General features: G+C 42.7%; 2 protein-coding genes across 2 annotated transcripts in view; both read left to right on the forward strand.

Moving 5' to 3' along the window:
* LOC138592100 (FERM, ARHGEF and pleckstrin domain-containing protein 1) overlaps positions 1-14,436 on the forward strand; it is a 61,589-nt gene extending 47,153 nt beyond the window's left edge. The window contains exons 15-27 of the mRNA XM_069662723.1: positions 802-891; positions 2,511-2,644; positions 3,731-3,812; positions 3,898-4,135; positions 4,238-4,368; positions 4,485-4,553; positions 4,694-4,783; positions 5,057-5,139; positions 6,453-6,568; positions 6,763-6,926; positions 11,195-11,302; positions 13,029-13,180; positions 13,279-14,436. Coding sequence (XP_069518824.1) covers positions 802-891; positions 2,511-2,644; positions 3,731-3,812; positions 3,898-4,135; positions 4,238-4,368; positions 4,485-4,553; positions 4,694-4,783; positions 5,057-5,139; positions 6,453-6,568; positions 6,763-6,926; positions 11,195-11,302; positions 13,029-13,180; positions 13,279-13,360 — 1,539 coding nt within the window. The 3' untranslated portion in view covers positions 13,361-14,436. The remainder of the gene's footprint in view (positions 1-801; positions 892-2,510; positions 2,645-3,730; positions 3,813-3,897; positions 4,136-4,237; positions 4,369-4,484; positions 4,554-4,693; positions 4,784-5,056; positions 5,140-6,452; positions 6,569-6,762; positions 6,927-11,194; positions 11,303-13,028; positions 13,181-13,278) is intronic.
* A 1,507-nt stretch (positions 14,437-15,943) lies between these two features.
* LOC138592101 (dedicator of cytokinesis protein 9) overlaps positions 15,944-20,777 on the forward strand; it is an 84,298-nt gene continuing 79,464 nt past the window's right edge. The window contains exon 1 of the mRNA XM_069662725.1: positions 15,944-16,339. Within this exon, the coding sequence (XP_069518826.1) occupies positions 16,223-16,339 (117 nt within the window). The 5' untranslated portion in view covers positions 15,944-16,222. The remainder of the gene's footprint in view (positions 16,340-20,777) is intronic.

Genomic DNA, 20,777 nt, shown 5'->3' on the forward strand with positions numbered 1-20,777 from the left:
TTGTTGGTCTGAAGCAGACGTTCACAGATATGGAAACTGCGAACGATCCGATTCTCTCAGATACGACTCGGTTCCCCTCGTTCGCACCAAAGAGCCGTTTCACTGCCTGTCCTAGATCCACTTCTCTTTATGCCGAAGTACTTTAGTGCTGCTAAACCTAGTCCACTCATGGGAATTTAAATTATATTGGTGGGATGTCTAAGTTCGAATCTGATCCAAATCTTACCCTATTATTATGCTAGTGATTATTTCTCAGATAAACCTAGTAACCTCCGACCCCTGATGAACAGCTCTCGGAAAGGAACGGAACCAGAAGAGCCGGCTCCCTTCAAATTCCCAACACTAGTTGACACAGGAAAAATAGGGATACTACTGTAGGTGCTCACGGTAGCAGGTTAGTTAAACTCCAGGTGAATGCCAGGTGCTCTTGAAGGCTAAAAAATTAACTTGGAAGGGGGGAACGCACTGGGCTTTCTTCTGGCCCACTCTCATCGAGACAGGGGTTTAGTTTACGGCTGCAAAATTGATGTTGTTTTCGAGAAATGCCCTGATTTAATAAAGGCATTTTAAACTAAATCCCTGTCTCGGTGCGAGTGCGCCTGAAGAAAGCCCAGTGGCTTCCCCCCTCTGACTAGTGGACACAGGCCCTAATGCTTTTTCTATCAATCTTTTAAAACTTACTTATAATAGCAGTGAGAGACTTAGACAACCTGTTCTGACTTATTCTCCAAAGGCACTAAAGCGGAGTGTTTTCTAATCCTAGTCCTGTCCCTCACTCCTTTTCTTGTGCTTCCTTCACAGAGGTTCCCCACCGATCGCGCCTACTTCATCGCCAAAGAGCTCCTGACCACAGAGAGGACGTATGTGAAGGACCTGGAGGTGGTGACTGTGGTAAGAACACCCGAGTCCCCTCGCCAACACGCTGCCCGTCTGTTTGTTTTCCCCTGCGCTGTCCTCTGGGGAGAAAACATTGATTATTCCGGTTAGCTGCTCCATCGCAGAGCGCCCGCCAAAACACAGAGCCAGGCAGTGACACAGAGATATTCTGGCAGATGCGATTTCATTTTTTATTCATTCCCAGCACCCGTGCTCTGAAAATTCATTTATCCGTCTCACTCAAGGCTTTGAATACTAAACTGTGTTTGTGTTTAAAGAGAGATTTAGCTGCACGGATGTGACTGCCTATTTCAGTCTGTTCCTTTGGATTTCACTGTCTGCGTACAAGCATATGGACCATTTCATTTGACAATATCAGAACGGAAATGTAGCAGAAAACAGGATATTAAACATGTCGCAGAGCTCCTTCAACAGCAAACAAGGAGGATGTTCTGCTGTTGTCCGATTCGGCACAAGCATGTGGAGAAAAAAGCATCACTCCTTTTTACTTTAAGGGCTGCAGCTTTTTTTGTCCTGTACTTTTCAGAGAGGCCTTTCATGCATCTCATAAATATTTGGGTTGGCTTGTGTCCTCGTTCTTTTTTTTTCCAGCTGTGTGCGCGCTGCCTTTTCCTTTCTCTCTTACCACCACTCTTCCCATTTGCTGGTCATTGCTGCTGTTCGGGGTGAAGTCATCTGAACAACAGCTGGCGCTTCTTCTAAAAAAAAAACCCCTCTCTCCCATCACGTCAGCATGATAACGCTCTCCTCTGCCCCAAACATGCAGCGTTTGACTTCAATCTAACTTAATGGAAGTTGGTGTTAGGAATGATTGGCTATTGATTCCTCCATTCATCCTTTAGCAATTAAAGGATTTAAGAGACGTCACAAGACTGAAGCACAGCGGCGGACACACAAATGAAGGGCTTTTGGAAGTATCCTGGGAAATTCTGCATTAACACGACATTGATCAGTGCTGTGCGAGCCTGAGCTGCATGCCTTGACAAGCTCGAGACCTGAAAATCAGGACTTGAGTCACCTGATGTCATGGAGGGAAAACCATTGCACTGCAGTTTAATACTTTTGCAGCTTTGTTTCACGCTTGATTTATGTGCTCTGAAGCAGAAAATTCTCTGGAAAATACCTCTGGTATTACTCTTGGTTGTGCAATATGATAGCTTACCCTTCCCTTAAACACAGGCTCTACATTTAAACTCTCAGAGCGTGTTATTTGAGACATTCAGGTTCATAAGCACGTGTTAAAATGCCCGCTAGAGGTGTACTGTAGATTTTCCTTCATGTTTCTTTTTTCTTTTCTTTTTGCCTAGGAGGCGAGATCACGAGGGCAACCAAAGATCCCTCCTCCACTCAAGAGTGTGCTTTGCTTATTGTCACTTTAAGAACGTTTTACAAGCACTGTGCAGAGTTTGACACGAGACGGCTGTTTTCCTTCACTTTGCCTTCTATAAAGAGTTTAAGATCTGCTGCTGTGACCATGAATTTTGTGACACTAGAACTAGTTAAGCAGCCAATCACGGGCCAGTATGCAACTGAAAGTCAAAACCCGCTATGCACACACACTCAGAATTGACTTAATGATGCTCAATATTATTCCTGTGTATGTGTGTCCTCAGTCTTTCCAGAGTGCTGTGGGACAAGACGAGGTGACTCCAGACTCCCTAAAGAACACCGTCCTCTCCACCTTCGAGCCGCTGCACAAGTTCCACACGGGTTTTCTCAGGGAGGTGGAGCAGAGGCTCGCCCTGTGGTGAGACTTTATTTCACTTCCTGACACATTTTTAAAAAAAAGTCCCTGCAGGGGCGCTTGTTCAGCTCAGCGGTTCGATCGCACGTCCCGTGTACAGGGGCTACAGTCCTCGATGCAGCGGCCCCATCCTCGGCCCTCTGCCACTGTCCGGTCTCTTTCAATAAAGGCATAAAAAAAAATTGATAAATACATTTTTAAAAAGTCCCTGCAGGTCAAGAAACATCCCCACGGTTTTGTTTAAGTCCAATTCTAGCAGCATTTTAATGAGTTTCATTGACATTTAGTCTTAAAGAGAGCGACCCAGTCCCTTCAGATGACCCAAGGAGCTATTGTCTCCATAGCAACAGTCGCGCTGCATCCCGGCCGGCCTTTTCTTGCCTGTGGGTTTCTGCTGTCTGATCTCCTTAATGATGTTGGGCTTTATCTTACATAAAACACACACACTCTTTCTCTTACACACACACACACATGCAGACAGTGAGGCATAAAGCCCGGCATTATTTACGGCCATTAGCTGCAGACGTGTACAGTAGCGTTTTAATTTCACAGCCTATACGGGCCAGTCATCCCTATTACTTCTAATTAAAGCTCAAAGTGCGCCTTCAAATTAAAGCTCAGAGTGATATCACAGCCCACTCTGCTGATAAGAAACCACATTTACATGTGAATGCAAATGATCCAGCACTACATGTGTCTCTTCTTTAGCTTTGCATATTCAAATGTTATGTAGAAATATACCTCTGTTGTTGTGACCTTGATTAGAAAGCTGTCTGTCACAGATTAGGGAAGTTATATTGGACATGTTTATCCACAGCAGCTGCTTAAATGCTTTAAAATGTAACACAGATTCTGAATGAATCGAGTCATGGCAGCATGTTTCTTCTGCAGCCCGTGTGGGGAATGTCGCGCTCAAGGGAGACACCTGCTGGTGGATGTGTTTCTTAAAGTTTAAAGAGCCGTGTGCAACTTTATTCTAATTTTTCTTGCATAATATGAAGCTCAACTGATCAGTCAATGAGATTAAAGTGCTTATGTGTAGCTTAATCAATGCATTAAATGTTTAAAAGATTTTTTCCACTGATTTAGGGAAGGACGCTCCAACGCTCACATCAAAGGAGACTACCAGCGCATTGGAGATGTCATGCTCAAGAACCTTCAAGGCTTAAAGGTGAGGCCACCCCTCTGTGTAAAACTCTATGTGTAATTATAGTGCTACATTTAAACTCATTAATGTGTTCCATATTTATCCACAGCCTCTGTCTGCAAACCTTCACAAGCAGTCTGAACTTCTGGTGGAGCTGGAGAAGGCGTGCAGGGCGTCCCGCAGGCTGGAGGGTCTCTGCAGGGACTTTGAGCTGCAGAAGGTCTGCTACGTCCCCCTCAATGTGTTCATCCTGCGGCCTCTGCACCGCCTCATCCACTACAAGCAGATCCTGGAGCGCCTGTGCAAACACTACCCGGCTACTCATGTGGACTTCAGGGACTGCAGAGGTACAGCACTCAGGCCAGTGTTCATAGAGTCACATTTAGGTCTTGTTGTGCTGTAGAGTAATGTTACAGTCAATCTCTGATAATCTCTTGGTTGGTCTGCAGCTGCTCTGGCAGATGTGTCTGAGGTGGTGGAGCAGCTCCAGGGAAGCTTAATAAAGATGGAGAACCTCCAGAAGCTTCTGGAGCTGAGGAAGGATTTGATTGGCGTCGACAATCTTGTTGTCCCTGGTCGGGTGGGTTTAAAGCCTAAGAGACTGGACTGAAACTATTTTAATTCTCTATCAAACATCTAAAGCAGAATGTACAGCATGTGTGTGAAAATGATGCATGTTTCTTTTTCTCTTTCCAGGAGTTCATCAGGTTAGGCTGCCTGAGCAAACTGTCTGGAAAAGGCCTACAGCAACGAATGTTTTTCCTGGTAACACTCACTTTCATACGTCCCAGTAATTATAGTTATTCATCGGATAAAATGTATTTAATTTACTTGTTTAAACACAAGACAAACACAGTGACATTTGGTTTGAAGGATTGTTAATTTTTCCGTCTCTGCCTCGACAGTTCAACGACATCATCTTGTACACGAGTCGAGGGATGACGGGGACTAATCAGTTCAAAGTGCACGGGCAGCTGCCTCTGCATGGCATGACAGTAAGTGCCGTGTCCCTCCATCGAACACAAAGTGCTTCAAACGGCTGTCACCAGTTTGTCATTACTGCGAATGAGCCGCCTCAAACAGCTGAAGTGCAGCCCCCCTTCAACCTCCGCCACAACACACACACACAACTTTTCCAACAACTAACTACACGTGTCCTTCTCCCTCACTTCCTTTTCATCTCTCCCTTTCTGTCTATTTCTGTCGCTGCTGTCCCAGATACCGCTGCTCTCTAATGTTTTCTCCGTGTCTCTGTGTTCTTCCTGCAGATCAGAGAGAGTGAGGATGAGTGGGGTGTGCCGCACGCCTTCACATTGGTTGCAGAGCGGCAGTCGGTGGTGGTGGCAGCAAGGTAAGAACAGCGCCTTAAAGAATCCTTGAACCTTGACTTAAAATTAACCCAGATTTGCTGCACTTTTCTTGCTGGAGCATGAGGATCTTTTTATAGAGACATTTAAGAATCTTCACATCAAATCGCATCAGATGACCTCTCAGAAATTATGACAGATTTAAGACATGTAGCCTACATAATTAGCAGAGAATGTAGGAGCTGGTTTCATGAACCTCATGAGCACAGCAATTGATTCAAAGGCTTTCTTTGCCCTGGGCTTTGTCGCTCAGGCTCGATAAGTTTAATGAATTACCCACTGATAAGGGAAGTTTTAGCTGCAGTTTCTTGAGGGTTCTGTAAACTCCTCTACACTTTTTAAAACATTTTTATGGAACTTTATTTTCTGAAGTTTTTTTTACATATGTAGTATCTTCAGTTTTCTAGATCTCTCTGTCGTAGCCTTCAGTTTTTGCATCTCTTAACCTTTATTGCTTTCTCTCTGCTGTTTTTGTCTCTTTATTTTTTCCCCCTCTCTAAACAAACCGACGTCAAATTTACCGGACTTCTTTCGGCGGATTGATATGATTACAGTTCCTTTGGAATGTGTGATTAGAGCTGCATCCCTAGCGACGGTCTGTTGTTCATAGCAACGGAATGCTATCGAGAAATAGCGGACCTCAGAATGCCGTAATTAACCAATCACAATCAAGTATTTAACACAGCCGTGTTATAATCAGGGATAATGCAGGAAAAGATATTAATGCAGAAATAAATCAAATATGAATGGATCCTGAAGAGTGAGGTCTATGTCAACAGAGCTAATGTGATTGGAGGTGTAGTTTATTCACTGTCAATTTACTTAATTTTTTATGAATGATTTCACTATGTGCATATAATTTATTTTTTCTTGTATTATTAGATTACCAATGTTTTATCAATTAATAATGTGTTGTCTGTTAGATTGATATGCATGTATAAATACAGGAAAGGGGATTCCACCACTTTTTTTTTGGAAGGGGGGATGTTTTTGTTTATTGTATTTTAAGCTTTATGTCTGATGTTTTTAACAAAGCTGCTTTTTCAGTCTGAGAGAACAGAAGAAGAAACCCTTTTTCTGTTCTGTTCTCTGCTTTCAAACTAACATGTATCTGATCCATCAAAGAGCAGATGGAGGCTTCCTGTCCTTTTTAAAAATGTTGGCAGGACACTGGGACTACCATGGATCCAACTGACATTCCTGTTAACTGGACTTTTCCAAACCGCCGGGCCCTCCCTGCTGTGACTAAAGATGGGAAACACTGAGCACTTTATCTGTTTGTGTGTTTTCCCTGTAGTTCAATGAAGGAGATGGAGAAGTGGATGGAGGACATAAGGGGGGCGATAGAGATGGCAAAAACCAGCAACGGGCCTACGTCTGATATTCTGAGCAGCAACCTGATAGACAGCAACAGTAAGTGACCACGGAAACACACAGTTAAATATATAACATAGCAACTTTTTGATTAATAGCCCCTCCTACTAAATCCCAGATACACAAGACTACATTTGATCTGTGAATGAGCTGACACTGTCTGTGTTTTAGCGCCCTTCTCCCCTCATCCCCCCGCTCATTACCTAGCAGTAACAACCTCCTGACTTTCCCAGAATGCCCTGAGGACTCCTCGGTGGATGCGGAGTCCGAGGACGACATAACAGCGCCGCACACCTCGCTGGACAAGCCTGCCCCTCACCGTGGTAACACCATGGTGCACGTGTGCTGGCACAGGAACACCAGTGTGTCCATGGTGGACTTTAGCGTAGCTGTGGAGGTACCAGAAAAACAACCTCAGCACTCAGACCTCAGACCTGCCTCTCTCCCCCTGCCTCACTGTTTTCTCTCTCTGTGTCTGAGTGTTTGCTGTTTCTTAATTCACTTTGATTATCTCTCTGTGGGAGCAGTATCCTCCTGCGCTGCACTCCAACATCGAACAATATATGATTAAGATTATGTTTTTGCTGCTGTGAGCTGATGAACTGACATTTTTTAAGGCTTATTCTTTTCTTTCTTTAACTTAGAATAATAAAATTCCAAATACCTCTTAATTACCTCTAAATACCTATCATTTTTCTTGGGACATGATGTTTAGGTGAAAATCTTTTAAAGGCAACCTGCAGAGTTTTCTTTAAACAAAAAAGTCGTGCAAAACGTTTTCATATTGATATTTAAACCCTATTATTCATTCGGAGTCGCGTCTCTGTCTCTCATTTTATCTCTCTGTTTGTTCCACCAAATCCTGATGGCAGTGTCCGGCCCTCTAGCTGCTTTAACCTTCACATTTCACATCAGCTAGTCTCTAACTGTGCTGTCTTCAGTGTGGCGCTGAGCAGGTCGAGTACAGAGGAATATTAAAAGCTGCTCACCGCGATTAAAGATGCTGTGAGAGCACAGAGAGTGAACAAAGACATAATATAGTGTTTACTTAAACCCTAAAGGGCTTAAGCAGGTGAGGATTCCTTGTAGTTTCACAATTAAAACTATTTTCACATTGTTTTCATGGTGCAGTGGTTAGCGCTGTCGCCTTACAGCTAGAAGGTTCCTGGTTTGAATGCTGGTTTAAATGCGGGGGGAGGTTCTCCCTGTGCATGCATGGGTTCCCTCTGGGCTCTTCCTCCCATGATCCAAAAACATGCTTGTTAGGTTTATTGGTGACTCTAAAATTGCCTGTGTGTGTGAAAGCGACACACTGCGGTTCCGCCTCAGCACCGTAATGAAGCTCCGCCGTCATGCAGCCTTTGCCATTTTACATCAGACCAAGCGACGCCGGCATTAAGCCGCCCCAGTCTGTGTTTTTACACAGCCTACATTTTGGTCGGTCAGTCAGTCGGTGGCGTATTATTGAAACACTCACGGTTAGTTGCTTCGTTCTCTTGATTAATTCCTCCTTTACCTCAAGCTGATACCTAATTATAAAAAGACGTTAGAACAATGATCAATAAAGTGTGAAGGCGGCAGATTAGTTAACCCGCTGAAATCTAAAGAGTGTTAAGAAGCATGTAACTACTTAATTCATAGTTTTTATGTCTAAATAATATTGGTAGTAATCCTATTATTTAATTTACTTAATTCCAATTATCCATCCATCCATTATCTATACCACTTATCCTGTTCAGGGTCACGGGGGCTGGAGTACACCCTCGCCAGTCAATCACAGGACCGACACATAGAGACAGACAACCTTTCTCACTCACACCCACGGGCAATTTAGAGTTACCAATTAACCTAACGAGCATGTCTTTGGACTGTGGGAGGAAGCCGAAGACCCCGGAGGGAACCCATGCATGCACGAGTAGAACATGCAAACTCCGCACAGAAAGGCCCACCTTGCCCAAACCGGGGTTTGAACCAGGGACCTTCTAGCTGTGAGGCAACAGCGCTAACCATTGCACCACCATGCAGCCCTAATTCTGATTATTTACTCTATAATGGACATTCACGAAGAAAACAATTCACTCTTATACACACTGACAGCCTTCAAATATCTAGAGCCAATACGTGTCAGCTCTATGATTGACTGGCGATCAGTCCAGGGTGTACCTCGCCTCTCGCCCAATGACAGCTGGGATTGGCTCCAGCCTCCCCTGCGACCTTGAACAGGATAAGCGGAATAGATACTGGATGGATGGATGGACATATTTACGTGGGTTTTTGTTACAAAATATAAATTATATAAGCATTATAATATTTGACATCAAGCTTTCTTTATGAGCATTCTAGTTTACAAGGACAAAAACTCTACATGGTGCCTTTAAAGTGATCGTCTCCTTAAAAAAATGAGGTATTCTGACACACAGGTTGTTGAAAATAGAAAATGATGGGCCTCATAGATTTTGCATTAATATTGTTCAATAATTGTTGTATTAGTTAAATGTTTACGTCAAGTTATTGACTGTTTCTTTGCAGCCTTGTTGAGGATACTGTTCCTTCCCTCTGTACCTACTGTATAGTAAACTTTGTGACGTCCTTATCTAAGTTCAACACTGTGGCTTTCCTGTGTGCTTCTGTCCTTTCTCTCCTCCCCTGGCACTTGAATTCTCTGATCGTCTCTACACAGAGAGAGAGCAGTACGTAGATGTGCTAACAGCTCGCTCTAACAGCCCTGATCTCGTTCTGCTCTTCCTCTGTAGCTGTAACCACGTCCTCTTCACAGCCCGGACACACCGTCGGCCTCCGTGTTTTTCCCTGTCACTGCATGCTTTTGTTTCACCTACTCAGTCTGTGTTTCTGTCCTTCCCTCCCTGTCTGTTTCTCTCTCTCTCTGTCTCTCTCTCTTTTCCCCATGCGTCTGTGCGTTCCTCCGTGGTAGAGGACCCTAGTCCAGTCAGTGAGAATAAGGCCCCCCCAGTGGGGCCCCCCAGTGGCCAGGGACCAGTGCCTCTGTCTGTTATCTGCTGGTACCGTGTTCAGAGCCTCTCCTTTAGTGAATCCTGCAGGAGTCTAGAGGTAAAGGAGCCAGGCAGACAGGATAGGCCCTGTGTGTGGGTTTACTTTAAGTGCAACATGGGAAATAAGTCACTTTGTAGGAGATTAATTATAGAAAAGAAGATGCTGTAGTGCCTCATAGATACAGTTTATAATACACATGTGTACAGCTCAGGGACACACGCTAGAATCACCTTGATTATTAGATATAATGTAACACAAGAGCCCCAAACTGTTATGTAATGGCTTAAGTTACTTAAAACAGTAGATTGACATTTTATTTTGAAGTAAGAAAATAAGCACAGAGGATAAATGGATAAGGGTTAGTCTATATTTTTGTTAATGTCAACAAATGCCATGAAAGGACCAAAACCAACAATGTGTCATCCGTCTCTCACTTCCCTACGACGTCTGTGATATTCAAGCCTGAGACTATTTGTTGTGAAGTCAGAACATTTATAAAATACATGGTTTAAATTTTTTAAAAGGCCAAGTAATACCCTAATAGCAGTAATAGATAGTAGATAGTAATACCCATGTATTTTATGGTTCTAAAGTAGGAGTAAATGGTGTGTTTGTGGGGGACTATTTTCAGGTGGATTAATACACATTTGATGCTCTAGTGAGTATTTAAAGCAGACTTACCATAGAGTATATATACTATGGTGGTCGTATCAATTTTAATGGAGGAACATGACACCAAGTGCAGCAATTTCCCTCTATAGTTTTTGGAAAACAATAGAGCTCTATGGCACTAACGGATATGCTATCTGAAGCTTTGGACTGACAATGACTGTATATAAAGACGCGTCTCCATCTGCTCTCATTGTACAAAATTAAAGCCAAAATAGCCCCCGTGACGGTCGCTGCCATCTTGTGATGGTGACCTCATTTGGAGCCAGAGCCAGCGCCGCCGTAGCCACTGCCACTAACCAAAGCACACACTTAACTTACCAAAAGAACCAGCAAGGACCGCGCATGTCGGTGTATTTAGCAGCTGAACAGCTTCTTGTGTTGGTCTGAAGCAGATTTCAATGACTGTAGTGATTGTTTTAGTTACATTTCCTCCTCTGCTCTGCTAATCCGGAACAGATCGGCTGCAGGAGCCGTATTTGTCAACAGAGCTGTCAATCATCCTTTTGACAGCATCAAATAATTAAATAAAACTAAACCTCTCAGAAAAATGAACACTTGGACATAAATAAGCATGATAAGAACTGACTTTCAAGACAGAAACCATGTTTGAGAAACATGTATTTGGCGTGTATTTTGATTTTAAAGTTTGACTCATGTCCCATCTGTTAACATGGAGGAGGCGGGCTTTATGACCTATACTGCAGGCAGTCAGCAGGGGGCGATAGAGATGTTTTGGCCTCACTTTTAGGGAGCTGTCATGTCATCCATCTTTTTATGCAGTCTATGCTTTGGGCACAGACAATTGATCAGTTCACTGTTGGTTTTGGGCTTTTAATGAGTATTTGTTACCAATAGGAAAACTCTAGAATATCAACAGACTTGTCCTTTAATTTCATAAATACTTACCACATATTTAGTGTTTTTAATGTGTGTGTGAGTTATGAAAGTTTTAGATTCCAAACTTGTTTTTTCTCTTTGCAGAATCAGCTGTCGGGAAACTTACTGAGGAAGTTCAAGAACAGCAACGGCTGGCAGAAGCTCTGGGTGGTCTTCACCAACTTCAGCCTGTTTTTCTACAAGTCTCACCAGGTGATGAACGTTCACTCTCTGTCTTGTTTGTCCAGCGAACTCATCGCAGCCTCTCCCACATTCATTCCTCTCCTCACTCTGCGCCAGTTAAAGTGTTTACCCTCCTCTGGACTTGAAAGCATCACATGTCTGTGCAGAATGTCAAATGTGCGTGCTATAACGCAGGTTTACAGGTTTTCCCATGCAGTGTTTCATCTCAGGTTTTATTTTTGTTGGCTGTCTCTGGGCTGAAGATACTGGGAGTTTCACATTCTCACAAGCAAGCCTCATTATTTAGCTATCATTACAAACCCAAAGTATACTAAAAAAGAGAGCTATCAAAGTTGTAAAAAAAAAACAGCTCCTCTAAGTTACATTTCATTTTAAAACAGCACAAATCATGTAGAAGGCGAAGAGAAATAACCACCTGATAGTTCCCCAGAAGTTCATAAGAATATGAGAAAGTCAATATGACTGTGAGAAATATGTATGTTTATACAACAGCTAGTTCAGACCAAGTGATCTGATTGGATGCGGGGCATTCCATCCATATCCATGGTGATATAGAGAACAACAAATCCAAGACTTTTCACTCTGTGTATCACTCCGCCTCAGCCAGGTGTTCTGAATACCGTTAATTAACATTACAGCAGACCGTGTATGTCTACATGAATCAAGGTGGTACCTCTGAATCACACAGCAGACTCTTATTTCACTGGTTGATGATAAATTAAAACAAACAGATAAATGTACATGATAAAAGCAACTGATCTGTGGTAACCTGTAGACACAGAGTGCAGGAGAATGTTTGAGTTGCTTAGCAACAAAAGTCCAGTTTCAGTTAAGTTGTGTGACTAGTTGAGGAGGACCAAAAAATAATCTGCTGTTGATTATAAGTGTTTATTACTATTTGCTGCTTGTATAGCTGTTGTATAAAAGCAATATCACACTCGAGGTCGTGATGTTATGCTCAATATCAGCACGGCTGTGATTCGGTCGTAGGCGCAATGCTACTTAATACATCGACTACAATTCTGATAATAAAAATACGGTGCTCTTTTCTGTGTTTATCTGACAGATGTAGTAACTGCTTACTTTTTAAGTGAGATTTTACATTTAAAAAATAACATTAAAAAAACAGGACTGTAAAAATTAGAGCCGTCGTTCCCAACTTTATAGTAAAGCAGTGTCTGGCTGTGTCTCCTTGTCATGTTTCAGATCTCTCTTTTAAGAGTGATTGCTCTTGAGAGACGTTTCTCCTCCAAACTTCTCAAATGATTTCGTTTGAATAAATGTTTAAAGCCTAAAGAGATAAAACTTGTAAACGGTTTAAGGATAATCCAAGAATGAACACAACTTTGTGGAGCAAGAATTTATATTTTTCTCTTCCATTCATCATTTCACAGTCGCTCATATTTATCTTGATAGATCATTCTCACCATTCTAATAATACAGTATTTATTGATTTATTAATTACATGTTTTTTAAGAGTAAACAATTCGACATTTAATTCTCAATGTTAATTTTGCTGATAAAGTTACGTTGACTTCGTTTGGTTAAAAACAGTTTTAGATGGAGGACTTTGACCTGTGATGGAGTTTCTTTATGGTTTTACATTTAGTTATGTTGCGTGTTTTTCTGCTGTTCTGTCTTGATTGCAGTATTTTCCATTTTTGAATCTTAATTTATTTACAGACCGAAAGAAACTTTAACACCACGTCAATGTTTATTGTGATCTTGTCCTTAGGATGACTATCCCCTGGCCAGCCTCCCTCTGCTGGGTTACTCCGTCACCATCCCCACAGAGTCTGAAAACATCCACAAAGACTACGTCTTCAAACTGCATTTCAAATCCCACGTCTACTATTTCAGATCAGAGAGTGAATACACATTCGAGAGGTAAACAGTGATATCATACACATACATGTTTACTTTTGTTGTTTTATTTTAGATTCCCGGATGTTGGAGTATTAATATACGTCTCTCTCTTCCTGCAGGTGGATGGAGGTCATCCGCAGCGCCACGCTCCCCTCCGGAGTCCCTCGCTTCCTAAACAGCAAAGAGTCCCACCCTCACTGATTGTCCCACCTTGTTTCCACACGCCGTCTCCCTCGGGTGGCCCTGGCCTGCCCCCTCTTATCCTCTGAGACTCTTTGCTTTTCTTTTCTACACATATCTGGGACATTTGTACACGTGTCCATGCACATTTGGTGCTTTTTAATGCTTTAATGGTGACATGTCCGCTGGTTTAGACTGCATCAGAGACTGCATTTTTTGGCATTTTTACTCTCAACTCTGAAACCTCTTTTTAAGGATGTCATTTTCTACTGTTTTCTAATGGTCTGAACCACTTCCTATCTTTCTGCTTTTACATTTTGTCATTGGTTGTTTTTACAGCAGGAACATGTTGATGTATAGGTACTCAGAATTCTGTCTTAGATGCTTAAACTACCACTGCATCGTCATTACTTTTATTTGTTGGTCGAATTTTTCTTTTTAAAGAAAACTGCTGCTTTGAAAATGTCCTGCAACTTCAGTGCCAAACTGGTTTGTATCAATGTCCTGGACTTTTTAATGCTATTTTGTTACATTGGAGATGAGGAGCGTCTCCTGTACTGTAAACCATGAAATCACGTCAAACATGCCACCCTTTAACACTGATGCTCGGTTTAACCCGGCCCAGCACAATGTGTTCTTGTTAAAAAAAAAAGGTGTTTAAAGTATGAAACTATTTTGTTGTGTTATTGACATAACGTAGGATTGATCACGACGGGGCCAGGGGTAGCTGCCATCACAGTTTAACACCATTTCTAGAAAATATTTGCTAATCTCTGTCGTATGAAAACAGCTCAGACGCTTTTATATTAACTAAAGTTCCCCTTCAGCTGAGAAAACGTGAGACATGTTCATAATCTCTGTATTATGCAGGTGTGATGGAAAGCTTTAAAAGATTATGTGTGAAACAAAAGAGAAACTTTCAGTTCCAAGCGCCGCTGCCTCCTGTACACAGATACCAGATCCTTTCTATGGGTCCAAAGTGATGGACATATGCATTATGACGCGGTGGATCGAGTGAAGTGGAAAACCTCAGTTCTGCAGTGTTTTTCCAGATAACAGAGAGCTCTTTGGAAATGAAAGCAATAAAAAAAATCTTATTCAAACTGAGATTCTTGTTTTATTTATTTATTTACAGAGACTCAAGAGGCAGGACGGATGCTTTCAGCCTGACAGGCAGTTCTTAAGTGTGTTTACAGCTGTGACCTACAGATGGCATCATCGATCAACACGTTTGGTTCAGTCATAACCACCACAGTCTCTATGCAGTATTTATCTTTGATCACACAAAATGTTAGAAAGCTTTGTTTTGTCCTGCACAGCAAGTGTGCTATTGCCAAAATATGAATTAATAAGTTATTTTAAATCTGATGCTAGCAACAGGGAGGCAAAAGCAATCATTATTATATCAGCTTACTTGTATCTAACCTGAGTATTGTGCAGCCAGTAGCCTGTGTGAACACCTGTGTATTTCTCTGTCTCATTTTACACAGTATGAAAGTCCTATTCACAAAAAAACATTAGAAACATACGCACTGCTCTCTTAGAATTTGTTGTCAAAGGAGAACAGGACACCGATATATGTTGGGAACAATGCAAAGTAATAGAATATTGTGTTTTGGCACCACACAGTTTATAGTCTGCAGCCTTGAATGAGATCTCAGTGTGTAAAAATGTGTAAAACATAGTTTACTAGAGCGTATCATGAAAAAAATAGGTGATCCTTTCTTGCAGGCCATGTTTAACAAGTGCCTCATCTTGCTCAACACAAAAGATCCCACTTAGAATTAAAGTCATTGACTATCATCATCATTCATGTTTTAGTAATAGAGAGAAAGTGTCATTTGTTCAGCTGATTTTACTGTGAGTAATACACCATGTGTGCATTCACACGTCAGAGGGAACAATGGCAGTAAAAGCACGACTTCTCCAGAGTTGTGATTTTTGTGGTGAAAGTAAAATATTGATTCAGTCGCTCACATTGTGAATGCTTGCTGTTCAAAGTCCAGTCCCAGCTGCGCACACGGCTACACACACACACACACACACACACACACACACACACACACACACACACATAGTCAGGAGTGGGCTGGCCCTTCAGGGGCACGTCCAGGGGGATGTCCTGGGGTGGCATGGGCCCCGCCTGAAATCTGATTGCCCACCCCAAAATCCTAAATGATGATTTATGTTTAAACCAACTTTTTGGGCAGCTTGTAGCTTTTGTGGCATTTTAATAAAGTACTTGTTCTTTTATTGGTTCCTTAAACTGACTTTGGAAATCTATTTTAGTCTTTAAAGAATTAAGAATGGAGGATTTATAAAGTTAAACACTCCTAAATAAAACACTGATTCAAACAAATTTAAGATCTGTGTAATACCTCAATGTTAGTAGTTATATGATTAGTGGAGATAGAAATGGTAAATAAATGCCATCTGGATGTGTGTGTGCACCCATACTTTATGCCCCCCTGCATAAGTCAGTGCCCCAGATGGGCCACCCCAGTCAAAAAAGTATAGACACGCCCCTGCCTGTAAGCCGGTAAGGGGCGGAACGTGCGCCGAGGAGGGAACCAGATTATTCACCTCCTGTGTGGCGCTGGACGGCCAGTGAAACCCTTCTGAAGAGGACACTCTATCATGACAACAATCACTCGGATGGAAGCAGACGGAGCGCTGGAATAATGCAACACACTTTTAAAAGCGGAAAGTATGAGACAGAGGAGTGGGAGTGAACCAACAGCCTCTCCACAACATGACCCCGCTTCAAACTCGTGGTGCGCACTAGAAGGAGAGTAAACGGATGAACCGGTGATGACTTTTCTCTAAACTTCGCTGATTGTACAAGTGGATTAAACTGGTATTGATGCAAAGTTGTGCGCAACGATGGCTACTCCTGTACACCCGGAGACCAGGAGGTTTACGCGGGGTCTGGGGAAACCTGGCACGGCTGCTGAACTCAGGCAGAGTGTCTCTGAGGTGGTGAGGACGTCCGTGCTGATTGTAAGTACACACCTAAACCCCCTCTACTTCCCCCACCTCCTCATACTCCTTCTCCTTGACACCACCTTTGCTATGGTCATCATGTCTGTTTAAACACTTGTGGACCTGATAATGGCACATTACGCATATTTTAGGCTGACTTTGGATCAGCTGGGTGGGGATACGTGGTTTGTTGAGTGAAGTGAGAAGCTTTTACATCGTTTACCGTCATGTTTACCTGTTTGGATCAGCTGGGTGGGAGCACGCGTGGGCTTTCTGGGTGAAAGTACACGTGATATTTTGGATTGAGTGACCCTGACATACAAATGTGAGAAGGAAGGAGGTGGAGTGATTTGGGGTGAATGAATGAGGTTGTGTTGTGACAGACAGATACATGGAGGAATGGAGAGATTGTGTAATATGTTAGGGCGATTCTTGCCTTTCTTTCATTTTCATTTTACAACACATTTTACAACTTGACTTTTGAACTTAATTGAAAGGCCTCAACATGCTTTAAAACATTCACTTTCATTTATTCCAAGTGTCTTACTTCCTGTAGAATCAGTGCCTGATTAAGGTGTTTTGTACTCAGTGTCACTGAAGGCATCAGTTTGCACTGAGATGACATCAAACCTCCTCATAAGGGAAAGCATGTGTCTTCAGTTTCATGCCTCAGACACATAGAAAGTGTCCAGTAACAGTGACATAACGCCGAATTGGACCGTCCACTTCAAGTAACATCTGTGTGTCGAGGACCTGCTGTGTGTCTGTATCAGCTTTCCTCAGAGCTCAGGAGGAAAAAGGAGTCGGCCCTTTTGTTTTGCGTCCATCTGATTGTTCCAGCTTTCCTGGAAGAAGTTGCTAGGAGACCGAAACGGACACCGTCCAGGCTCTCTGTCAGGGAAATGGAATCCTGAGTCAGGATCCCAGACATCCAACCACACCTTCATATTATTTATTCATTCTGACTCCGGTGCTCCGCCAGAGACGCCTGAGGGAGGAGGGCAGAAAGGGAGACAAGAATGCAAACTGAATTGTAGAAATTTTGACTGTTACTTTTTTTTGTGTTTTTATCAACAGACATCCAGCAGTTCATCTATTCATATTCTAGAGGGCTGAAATGTGCAGGGGTGGATCCAGAACTTGTGAATGAAGGGGCCAGACAGGGGCCCCGTTTTTGAGAAGGGGGGCACATTTGTTAAACGTCTAAAGATGTGTTAAGAAACAAGTTTAAAGCTGTGTATCTTGCATATAGTAAATTGTACATTATTAATATTCACAATGTTTGTTAGGTGTAACAAATGTCTTCCAAAAATCCCACTTAAATACACACTTATATATTATAGCAATAAATGGCGGTTTGTAACTACTTATAGCTTGAATGAATCATGAGGAAAATGGGCCTGGACGGCGCACGATCTCTCCGACATATAAGGAAGACACCCAGACTGACAGCTGTGGTCATTTTGCACCTTTTTTCCATCTTTTTGTGGTCGTTTTGCATCTCTGGATGGTCAGTTTGTGTCCTTTTATCAGCATTTTGAGTCTTCTTGTGGTTGTTTAGCATCATATGGCGTCCACTGTGCATGTCTTGGTGGTCATTGAGCATGTCATGGTGGTCATTGTACATCTCTCTGTGGTTGTTTTTATCTTTCTGTTGTTCTTTGCCATCTTTTTTTAGGTTGTTTTTGCATCTGTTTTTGTAATTGTGCATCTCTGCCTTGTCATTTTTTGTGTCCTTTTATGGGAATTATAGTCTTTTTGTGGTTAATTAGCATCATGGCGGTCACCGTGCATCACCTCTGTTGTTCGGCATCTTGTTGTTCTTGTATCTGATTTGCATCTCTGAATGGTCATTTTATGTCCTTTTATGGGAATTTTGAGTCTCTTTGTTGTTGTTTTGCATCATATCACGGCCATTTTGCATCTCTGGGAGTTCATTTTATGTCTTTCTCTTGTCATTTTTTCCTGGTTTGCATTTCTTTTTGTTAGTATTTTATGTCATACAGTTATTTGTGGGCTTTTGTAGTCTTGTTGTTGTCACTGTGGTCAAGTTGTGTCTCCACTTTGCTTCTACATCGATGTATGATTGACTCTCCAACCACCACTTTAAGCAGAAGTATTATGAGTTGACCCCAGTGACCCTAGATCTTAACCTGGTAGGCCGTTCACTAATCCGTCCAGTCTGACACTAATAAGCCAACTATCTTTCATTGTCCGACTCCTGTCCACCCCTCAGCACCACCCCTGTACACTTGTTCATGAAGAAGTGAATGATGTATATGTGACGCTGAGTTCACGTGCTTGCCGAAGCCCCTCAGTGGGACAGGAATGTGAGCGCACATGAGACGGCTGTCCACGCAGCTAGTGATTAATTCCTCCATGAAACATGTAAATACCACCGCAGGAATAGAGGGATCTGTTCCAGGGACATAAAGAGGGGATTGTAGCTGCTGTCACACGTTCTGACTGTTGTTTTAGTTTCGTATAGAATATTTTTCTATCCATTTAAACGCCTTGAAACACATTTCTTAATTAAGGTTATATAATAAAGGTCCTTGACTCTGTTTTGGTGTCAAGTGCTCTGTCGCTCTCTTCCTGTCCCTGTGCATTTTGGCGAAGGCACTCTCTCTGGCCTGAGCCTCTTTGTTTATTGTTGGAAGTGGAGCGCAGAGAGGTTTGTAACAGGCCGGAGCCCTCAGCTGAGCCGTCCCTCTGTTTGTGCACACTTCAGGCATGCTGGGACACTATTAGCTCCATGACGGCTGTCATCAGCTCTGAATTTGTAGAGCTGCTGATGCACGACCAAGACGCTCCTCTCTCAATCTTAACTGTGTGTGGAAGTCAAACCGTATGATGTCTTTCCTGCAGCTTTCACCAGCATGTAAATGCATTGGCTCTTTGCTATATAACAAATCAATGGTGGTTGGAAATGTTTAGTTAGCGTATACAGTGTATGGAGCAGCTCGGGGGCAGTTGTGTAATTGTAATCAATAGTTCTAACTGCCTGCCACCTAATGGGGATGTACTCACATCCTCAGTGTTCCTGCCTCATGCACGACCCGAGGGAGCTGTACGTCATTATGTAGGAGTGATGCCATTAACCGCACATGGCCTGTACACACACACACACACACACACGCAACTGACTCAGAGGAGAAAGTGCAGGTTTTATATGAGCTGCAAAAAAGTTCAAATATTGACAACATGACTATAAACAGAGCACACATGTTGCTTTTTAGTGCTGTTGTTGTGGGGAAAGTCCCATTTGCTAGCTTAATTGCTTCTCTGCGCTCCTCTGGGGGTCTTTGTGCTTGTCGAATTGGCTGATGGACAATTTAGATGCTTTTTAATCAGCTTGGCAGTTACGCAGCATTTCCTGTCCTGTTGTTTTGTCCAATTAAACTCAAATGTACATCCACAATCTCATCCTCCCTCTTCTTCCCCGTGCATCTCCTTCCTGCACGTTCTCCAAAGATCCAGCGTCACATTTGGTGAGGTCATTGCACAAACTGTGACCTCACATGATAAAATACAAATCTCGTGTAGTTTCGTCATCCGCCTGGATCTTATCGTCCACACCCGCACACCTCCACTTTGTAAATTTTCCAAAGAGATGTGGGAATACCTCACCAGGAATACCTCAGGTGGGTGTGTACGCTGTGCATTTTTCAGCAGATGTGTCATGGACTTTTTTTTCTTAACTTGTAGTTGAACATTGCAGACTTCAAGTCGTGTCTTATCATGTAGCGAAGCCGGATTTGTTAGTCATGGTGCAGCTCCACAAATATGTGCCCAGTAGATTTCCTGATTAACCCTGTCGACTCGAGATCAGTCTTCATAACAATAAGTCTACTAAAGCAACTTCTCTTGTTTGTCTGGAGCAGACGCTGCTGGCTGTCAGTCACAACAACACAGGCCTGTCAGTGTTGTGTGAGGCCTAAGCTGCTTGACCTCCCCCTGTATTCCTCACTCTGTCTGTCACTTTGAGGCCTGATGGTATCACACTAAAAGGCTGCATGCCTCTGTTACAGTGATGGTAAATGGTACTTTAGAAGAACAAACCCAGGGGGGTGGAGATGAGAGAGCAGATGAGTTCTCTGAATGGGTCAATAATACATGAGGGTGCTCTAGTAACCAACGCACCCATTAGGAGTCTCTCTCTCTCTGACTCTCCTTTGCTGTGTTTTAGACAAGCCCAAAACTTTGATACCGTTTGTTCCACAACTTTCCAACCGACGGGTGCCTCTCAGTTCAGACTGTTACAGTCATGTTGCGTAACAGCCAAACTTGTTTCTTCATAAATTAATTTTCCTCAACAGCGAGCCAAATGCACTCGGTTGCCAGTTTATCAGGCAAACCCAGTTAAAATTAATAAGTCTTGTACAACACCCCTGCAGTAAATCCTACTTTTACAGATGTTTTAATGTTCAGTTAGTGTTAAAGCTGCTTTAAAGAG

The sequence above is a fragment of the Semicossyphus pulcher genome, unplaced genomic scaffold (genome assembly GCF_022749685.1).
Source record: "Semicossyphus pulcher isolate SPU_LCO1_2020_fin unplaced genomic scaffold, fSemPul1.0.p SCAF_15, whole genome shotgun sequence".
Taxonomy (NCBI): domain Eukaryota; kingdom Metazoa; phylum Chordata; class Actinopteri; order Labriformes; family Labridae; genus Semicossyphus; species Semicossyphus pulcher.